General features: G+C 29.7%; 1 protein-coding gene across 1 annotated transcript; it reads right to left on the minus strand.

Annotated features, from left to right (window-relative positions):
- Positions 1–7,172: 7,172 nt before the first annotated feature.
- Positions 7,173–8,778, minus strand: LOC112500708 (UDP-glycosyltransferase 76G1-like). The gene is made up of 2 exons (XM_025104267.1): positions 8,256–8,778; positions 7,173–8,041 (listed from the first exon to the last, which is right to left on the minus strand). The coding sequence occupies exons 1-2, from the start codon at positions 8,776–8,778 to the stop codon at positions 7,173–7,175; spliced, it is 1,392 nt and encodes a 463-aa protein (XP_024960035.1).
- Positions 8,779–10,224: the final 1,446 nt, after the last annotated feature.

Raw genomic sequence — 10,224 nt, forward strand, 5'->3', positions numbered from 1 at the left:
ATATATATATATATATATATATGTGTGTGTGTATGTATGTGTATGTGTATATGTATGCATATATATAATAATAAAATAATAATAAAAAATAATATATTATTATTTGACATTGACATATGATAAACTTACATCAATTACATTTCTCGAGGTATTCAACAACTCCTATTAAGAGGTGCCATTAATACTCCCCTTAAGTTGGAGATGGTACTTAAGTTGGAGATGGTAAGTAGAAACACATACGTATGTATGTGTAGAGTAGAGGGTCTACTTGATTCACATTTAATGCCATTATAATTGCATATAAATAGACCTGAAATGAAGATACACGCATGCATGAATGAATTAAAAGGTCAATGTGTTTAGAAATCCGATGCATTTTTTCTCAGCTCCAAATTAAATTCAAAGATAACAAATCAATTGAATGTTCCTCAAACCACCACCATCTTCCAAAATTAAATTGCATATATTTATTTGGTCATATAAATTTTTTATCATTTAGGGGTTGTTTGTCAGTTGCTGAATAATTTGGTAACTGTTTACAATGAAATTAGGGCGCTAAATGGTTAAGGAAGGCCTAGAATACAAAATATTCAGAGGGTTTTGGAACCATTAAGAGGCAGACTCTTTTTTTGCCAAACAAGATTCACCTCTTAACGATTCAAAGTCTGCCTCTTAATGAAACCATTAAGAGGTGAGAATACTCAACGACTTGCACTTGAATGATGTTACTGATAGAAATCGAACTAATAAGAAACTAAAACTATAATGACCAAAAATATAAAACAACAAACTGTAAGAAAATTATATATTTTTTTTGTGTATCAGTAATATGTTTTTTATCTATTAATAATATATTTTTTATGTATTAATTATTTTATCAAAAAAATATAGTTTGATTAAATCAGAAAGAATAAAATACCAAAAAGACATTTAAAATTATTTTAATTAATATATTATATTATGTTAATTCTTTTACTATCTTCTGTATATTAATATATTATATTATTTACAACTTGTTTTAGTTATATTATAATTATGTAATCAACGGCTAATCAAACTAGCCGTTAGGTCAAAGTGGTGGAACAAAAAACCTATTCCAAAAATAGAATTATTAAGGGTCAAAAGGTGAAAATTGGTTTTTTTTTATTACTTCTTAACTATAAAAAGATTTTGAAAAACTAATTAAAATAGTTATTTTCATATGGTGGTTTTATCTTATTTTTTTTTAAATTATCAAAACATCACTAAGGGGTCGTTTACAAAACAATTACTTGGTAAGTATTTAATGTATAAATTTTCTCATCAGATTAACATGAGAAAAACCAAGAATCTTACTGGGTAAGAGCGATGAGAAAAATGGAGTCTTACCCAGTAAGTGAGGATGACGACTCTTACCCAAGTAAACACTTACCCAGTAAATTGTTGCATTTGATATGTTTTGATGTATTAAAATCTTACGTATCAAAATAAATTATAGTGTTGACTCCTATTGGTAATCGCTTACTGGGTAAGCATTTGGGTGAATGGCCCCTAAGTCCACAAGTGGTAGGTCTGTAATTTATTGAGGGGTCAAAGTGTAAAAAAGGTTTCTAAACCAGTTCTGCAAGTTGGGACCAAATCTATAAATTAGTCCCAAATTAAATTGCATATATTTATTTGGTCCTATAATTTTTTTTACCATTTAATCCATAGTGAAAGAAAAAAAATTAAAATACTATCATGTAAGGTTTCTAAACCAGTTCTGCAAGTTGGGACCACATCTATAACATGCGGACCTTTATCTGCTTTACAGATTTGGTCTCTGCACTTGCGGATCTGATTAAGAAACTTTTTCTTTCACTTTGGCCCGTCCCTAAATTGCGGACCTGCCACTTGTTTTGACCTAATGATATTATGATGATTTTAGAAGAGAAATCACTAAGGTTTTATTTGTTTTTTATAAAAAAAAGTTCTTATTAGCCTCTTATATCTGATTCGTTAAGAGGTAACGACATTCAAACTGTTTGTTTTTTTTCAAAGGCACTTATATCTTATTGTTCTCTTATCTGCTAATAGATAAACCAACCTCTTATTTGCCTCTTACTGTTTTCAAACCCTTAACAACGACGATTCTCTATTTATTAACCTTAATCGATCATTTCTCTCAATCAATCTTTACCAAATTAATCCTCATGTGCTCTCAATTGATGTACTTTAATAGGATTTAAATGTGTTAAATACGTTAATGACATATTTTCGTTTAAATGAATGATAATTATATAATTTAGATGTAAATTTCGTAATGATCATGAATAAATATGTTAAATTGTATAAATTTTATTTATAAGTTCAACAATATAGTATTTTAATACGTAAAATAGACAATTTAAATAAATTCAGACATTTATCAGTTTACAAAAACAAACGGTCTTATTAATTCAGATTTCAAACTTCAGCATTCTCTCTTATAAATCTGAAGTAAAATAAGGCTTCAGATTTCAGTACATTTTAAAAAACAAACGTTTAGGTGAAGCTATTTTACTTAATTCCAAAAAGATTCTTCCCCTTGCAACGGTTGGTTTGAAGGGAATTTTTAAATTTAATTGGTTGAGATTTAATATTTATACTATATTATAGAGCATTTGACAAAAACTCTTAAAAACAATTCTTAAATTTAATTGGTTGAGATTTAATATTTATTCAAGATTACAAGTAATTTTAGGTAAGTACAACTTATTAAAGCTTCAATTCTAAATTCGTGTAACTAACTGCAGATAAACATAATAAAATACAGGATAAATATTCATTTTAAATATAAAAAATCTAAAATATAATTAAGATAACCATTGAGTTCTAACATAACGTTTAATTATTATCTTTATAAAAAATTATATTATTAAACAAAAAATAAATTATTTTGCTATTAAATCTAAATTAAATTTTATTAAATTGTAATAAAAAATTTAATTAAAGTTACACCAAAAAAACGAAAACTATCAAATAGTTAATTTGATACTAATATCGATTTATATATTTTTAAAATTTTATGTTATATTCAAATTTATATTTCATTTAAAATAAAAATATTATCGCTTTCTCAAAATCACATAAAATCGTATTATATCGATAAAAACAAAAAATAAAAAACTAAACATTAAAATCGAGATTTATCTAGTTACATAGCACGAACACCTTTCTGGTGCATGTAAAATACCAAATTCTCCTTACGTAAGGGTCACATAATTGCAGTTACAATAACTTTTTTCAGAGTTATTGGGAGGGACCATAATTTAACAAAAATATGCATACCATTAAAAGGTGTTTTATTCATAAATGACTTATAGGGACCAGACTTAATAATACCTAAGGACCACAGGGACCAAATATGTAAATTTACTTTATTGTACATACATGTATAAGTACGGGAAAATCATGCGATAATTTAAATTTTTTGAGAATAACTAAGAACCAAACTTACGACATTTGTTTTACATATATATACTATATTATAAAATATTTGATAAAAACTCTCAAAAATTATTTTTTATACATGAAGTACTGTATATTGATGCATAGTACTTAAAATTCAAGATTACAAGTAAATTATGCATAACTACAACTTATTAAAACTTCATGTTTGAATTCGTGTAACTAACTGCAGATAAACATAATCAAATAGAAGATAAAGATCTAATTTTAAAAATATAAAAAATCTAAAATATAATTAGGATAATTATCGAGTTCTAACAAAAAAAAATTGTTATTATATTTAAAAGAAAATTATATTATTAAACAAAATATAAATTACTTCATTATTGAACGTAAATTAAATTATAATAAAAAATGAATTAAAAATTACGTAAAAAATAAGAATTTCAAATAGTTAATTTGATATTAATATCGATATATTTTTGTCAAAATTTTATGATATCTTCAAATTTATATTTTATTGATAAATAAAAGCATCATCGCTTTTTCAAAATCACATAAGACCATATAATAACATCGACTGAGATAAAGAATAAAATAAAATATTAAAATCAAGATGTATCTCGCTGCATTGCGCGAGTACCCTTCTAGTATTTATTTAATAAGAATTGTGATCATGTGAAACCATATTGTTTTTGTGAGATCTGCAAGACTGCTGTTTTACACTTGAAACTCATTGAAGCCCTATCCCACCATTTAATTGTGTCCTTGTATACATTTGTGTTTTTATATATAGATCCAAAATCATATAAAAACGTCATATATGTTAGAAACTCTATGAACCAATACTGATCACATATTTTTAACTTTCACAATTATCTAATCAATATTTTCCTTAAAAAGCTCACCTTTTGTTTTTCTTTTGAAACAACAATTTTATTTCATCAACGAAACAACACACAGTGTGTTGATATATTTTTATAATTCAGCCTTCTTTTACAAATTAAACAACATATTGGGTTGATCTGTTTTGATAATACAATGTTGTTTCACCAACGAGACAACACATGAGATCGATATCTTTTGAATACAATGTCGTGTCCACCAACGAAATATGATCAAGTGATTTCAAACGGAAAAAGTGAGTTTTTTTTTAAGAAACGGTTGATAAGGTAGACAATTATGGTAGTCAAAAATGTGTGGTAAATATTGATTCATAAAATTTCTAATTTATGGACGGTTTCTATTTGATTTGACCCCTATATGTAGTATGTATAGGGTTAGATTCAATTTAATTAGTTATATATAGAATAATAAATAACAATCTCTGAAAATATTTTTAGTTAATTTATAATAAACTCAATTTAATAAATAAATTTTATTTAAAATTTGATGAATATTTAAATAACTTTAATTTAAATATTATTATATATATAATCAACATAATATATTTTTCAAGAGGAGGTTAAAAAAAATATTTGAATTTAATCTATATCTATACCATATTATAAAGCATTAGACAAAATCTATTACAACTATTTTTTATGCATAAAGTACTGCTCATTGATACATATTACTTAAAATTTAAGATCACAAGTAGGTTATGTGTAAGTGTAAGTACAACTTATTAAAGCTTCATGTTTGAATTCGTGTAATTAACTACAGATAAACGTAATTAAATACATGATAAATATCTTATTTTAAATATAAAAGATCTAAAATATAATTAGAATTATTATTGAGTTATAACAGAATACTTAATTATTATTTGTATAAAAAAAATTATATTATTAAACCAAAAACAAATTACTTTGTCATTAAACTTAAATTAAATTATAATATAAAATTTTGAATTAAAAAAATTAATAAAAAATGAAAACTTTCGAATAGTTAATTTAATACTAATATTGATATAATTTTTTCAATTTTTTTATCACGTCTTCAATTTTATATTTTATTCAAAAATAAAAATATTATTGCTTTCTCATAACTACATAAAATCGTATTATAACATCGATAGAGACGAACAATAAAGTGAAACATTAAAATCGAGATATATCTCGTTGCATTGCACCAATACAAACTTTTTCAAGCCCTTCTCAATATCGTTGCAATCTAATTTTCATAAATCTCGGATTCTTGCAAGGTTTTTATGCTTGTAGCTTTTGTGTTCTACATTCATTTGTATTCTCAAATCTTTTTCTGAACTTTTCATATTTTCGATAACGGCATACCACCTAAAGCTAACAACGTTGACTCGTTTTTACCCCATGAATCATACGTTAAATTACCAAGTTATTGTTAACCACAAATACGCATCTCGGTTTGACAATGGACAAATTGACTACCGAATTAGGGTTAGGTATTTCAATGTAGCCACAACCTCTACCTACCATCATCTCCGAAAAAACACTCCTATATTTGTCAAGTGAGCAAGACAGCTCAAGTTATAACGAGTACAAGGTATAAAATGGTTTGATAAAACATACCTGCATGTTTAATAGTTTTCACATGCCATCAAATTGACAAAATTAAATGCGTGAGTTAGTTATGAAGTGGTATGGTTTGGTCGTCCTATCATTTTCGTCTAATGACCTAATCATTCATCAATTTGTATCTAAATATCTAGTGGTTTTAAGATTTTAGCACAATAATTTAGAACTCAACTCTTAGGTAACACCCTTTATTTCAACATCAATTATAGCTTAGGTTCCGTTCGGTTGTAGCTTAATGGGCTGGATGGCCTATATGGCTTATTCGCTCAGCTATAAATAGTTGTTCGGTTGTGCCTTATTCGTTCAACTGATGACTTAATCGGTCAACTAAAAACCATTACTCCTTTACACTCAGCCATGTAATTTTTCCTTTATTTCCTTTAATTACCAATGCAATAAAAAAACCGTATTTTTACAAAAACTTCACTTCACGCTTCGATTCACATTGGAGATTTGTTGAAGACTTGCCACCATCGTATCACAGGTTCCCTCTTGTTGGAGACCTGTTGGAGACTCCATCAGAGGTTCCTTTCCATCTCCACCATCAGAGGTTCCTTTCCATCTCCACCATCACAGGTTCCTTCCTATATCCACCATTATAGGTTCCTTCTTGTGGAGATATAAGATGATTCGAAGCTGGTCGGTGGTGCCATGGATGTTGTTCAGACCGTCGTCGATGGAGGACAGAAGGTGGAGTTAGGTAGCGGCGAAGGGGGAGGGGGGGGGGGGAAGTGGCCGCCTAAGGCTTAGGCGAAACATCCTCCTTGCTAAGAAGAACAAATAAGAGGGGGAGGAGGGTTTCACTTTGATGTTTGTATTTTTTTTTTATTTCAGACAAAAATAAAGACCATGGTAGAATGATCATTTCTTACATTCAGATTGTTTATTCAGCACAACAACCGAACAACAACTTTATCTGTTACTATACAGAGAACTATATCAATACAGACAACTATATCCATACAGGTCTTAACAAAAAATGAACCGAACAGCCCCTTAGTAATACAACCAAAGCAAAATCAAACACGATTGCTACATGTGTTTGTATTCCAATCATGTCGTTGATTTGTTCAAATTCTACTACTTGTTATTGCATCTTCAAGATGACACGAGTCCTTAGTAATATAGCAATTAAGATTGGCAAACTTGCATGGATCAGAAAATCAGATAAACCATTTTTTTAATCATTCATAGAGTTTCAAATACGAATTATTTAAATATGAAATTCGAACGATCCATTTTTCTCCATGATCCATACTAACAAATGAATTATAACGATAAAATATAATCAACTAAACTTTTCAGTGACTCGTGAGAAGAGCCACCTTTTTCAAGAGAGATGTTCATCTTCTCCTTTAGACGACCTATTCTCTTGCTTATTTCTTGTCCTTCTTCATCCATCATTACTCTTTTGATCGCAGTCTCGATCCCACCCCTCTCGAAACCGTCCTCCAAAAAAACGCCAATCTTCCAAACGTTACACACATATCTTGCAATTACTGGCTGGTCGACAAAACAAGGAGAACAAACCATTGGAACTCCTTCACATATGCTCTCCAATGTTGAATTCCATCCATTATGAGTCCAAAAACATCCTGTTGCCGGATGAGCAAGCACCTCTTGTTGGGGAGACCATTTCACTACACGTCCTTTATCACCCACTCTCTCTAGGAACTTTTCAGGCAACAACTCAAGCCATTTTGAACCAGAAACAATCCCTGGTCGAACCACCCACAAAAATGGTAAACTAGTATTAGCCAACCCATGTGCCACTTCTTGAAATTCTAACTCAGTTATGCGTGCTACACTCCCAAAACTTACATATAACACAGATTTGGGTGCTTGTGTGTCTAGCCATGAGAGAATAGTTCGGTCTTGTTCAATCAAGCTACTCGAGGATGCCGGGAAGTACTTGTGGAATGGGCCTAAAGTGAAACTTGGAATCTGATAATCTTGGAAAATGGTTTCTAATGCATATTCTTCGAGTTCTATGAAGGTGTTCCAAATGATTCCCGATGACGCCTTCATCTGAGTATGCATGTTGATCACAAGTTCTCCCATACCTTTCGGGTCTCTTGTGCCCTTTCGGACGTCCTTAACCTTCAGAGGTGGAAATTCCACAGCCAATGTCTCATGATCTGAAAACATCTACTCATGTGTTAATAGTCTGGATTGATTTTGGGCCCAACTTTTTAAACCGAAATAATACCAAAAAACAATATAGAAACCGAAACCAACAGATCAACCAGTTAAGCTCTATCATTGTGGTTGATGATCACGATCCCAAAATGAAATAAGATGCAAGATTAATCATGAACATGAAGGATGAAGAATGAAGTGAATGAAACCCACCACCTTCTTTTGGAAGGGTGAAGGATGGATTCTCAGATAATGAGAGTAAAATGTCCGAAGCGACAGTACAACCAAGACTGCTTGTCTCGAGCACCAGGCGAGGAATTTTCAGTGCGTCCGCCACCGCCTGCGTGAAGTAGAATCCGGCGTCTGTGATTATACAGGAAACTGGTTCTTCATCGGAATAATCCTCCAACAACTCAGCCAGACAATTCCTAAACGGATCTACGCAGGTCTTATTAAGGTACTTAAAGCAATAGCTGGCGTCTAAGTCTGCCGTTGTGATCTCGGAAAAGCGGTCGGAGATGGATTTGAAGGTGAAGTGAGGATGGTTTGAATGATTGGGAGAGTTATATTCAGTGTGTATGATGGTTATTTTAAATCCTTGGACGTGAAGAATGTTTGCGAGCTGAAGCATGGGAGTGATATGACCCTGGAAAGGCATCGGAAACAATACGATCCTCCGGCGAGTTTCCGTTGGTGGTGTCGGCCATAGAGTGGAAGCATTTCCATGGATCTCCATGTTGAGCGAGGTTAAAATTGATGGAACACTGTGTAGGTTTTAAAGCTTTTTTTTTGCTTCGTTTCAAAGAAATAATTTACAGTTGTAGTCCCTCAAGTATATGGATGATTTCCTTTTATTCACATGCGAGTTTTGATCGTTTTTTTTTTTTAATTATTATTAACTTGGATATCCAACCTACTATGCGAGCCGACTAATCCTAGAACGACCACCTACTTTGCAGGTAACTCGGAGTCACCGCATTTGAATCTTCATGGCCACAAAAGAATTTTTATTCCTCATTAGATTTAAACCTGAGACCTACAGACAATTTTTAACCTTTGAAGCCCAAACTCAAACCAGCCAGACATCATCATTAGTTTTATCATTCAAAATATTAACATGTTGGATTTAATATATAATTCTTTTGATATAAACTTATTAATTATAGTTTAATTTTATTTTTTAAAACTTCATACTGATTTTGGGCCTGGTGAATCACTGATGGGTTCGGGATTGCTTTTGGGCTACCAAAAAGTTGCTGATATTTGTATACCCATACCATAAATAAGAGCCCATGTCTCTTCCCGATCTATTTAGTGGTTTTATTTTTTTTTTTGGGGAAAAATACAATAAAAATCAATGAACTTTCTTGTTTTGAATGATTAAGTCTTTAGACTTTTTTTTTTGGAACAAATAAGTCCTTGGACATTCCAAAACATGTTAAATAAGTCCTTGGACAATTTTTTGGAACAATAAGTCCTTGGACATTCCAAAATATGTTAAATAAGTCATTGGACAATTCTTTGGAACAAATAAGTCCTTGGACATTCCAAAATATGTTAAATAAGTCCTTGAACAATTTTTGGAACAAATAAGTCCTTGGACATTCCAAAAAATGTTAAATAACTCCTTGAATAATTTTTGGAACAAATAAGTCGTTAAACAATCCAAAACATGTTAAATAACTTCTTGAACTTTTATAAAACATATTAGATACATTCTTATGACTTGTACAACTAGTTAAAGTGGTAAAATAGTGAAAAAAAATCCGGAAAGAACCCAATGAACATCCATATTTTGAACGATTAAGCCCCTAATTATTTTTTGAACCAAAAAGTATTTAGATCTATAAAATTAAACAAATATAACAAAAAAATACTTACATTTACAAAAAAAATAATTACATTTAAAAAAGATTTTTGATAAAGTTTATTTTAATTCAAATTAAAATATATTCTGTCAGTGATTTTTCAAACAAAAAAAATAATTATTATTAAATTTATTTTAATTAAAAAAATATATATCATGTATGTGATTTTTTAAATTAAAAAAAAATTTAAAAAGATTACTGGTGAAATTTATTTTAATTAAAAATAATATATTTTATTTTTTTTTTATTTTTTTAGTTTAAAAAATCACTGACAAAATATGAATGTTCATTGGGGTTTTTTCCGGATTTTTTTT

This window comes from Cynara cardunculus (genome assembly GCF_001531365.2).
Source record: "Cynara cardunculus var. scolymus isolate 2C chromosome LG 1, CcrdV1, whole genome shotgun sequence".
Taxonomy (NCBI): Eukaryota; Viridiplantae; Streptophyta; class Magnoliopsida; order Asterales; family Asteraceae; genus Cynara; species Cynara cardunculus.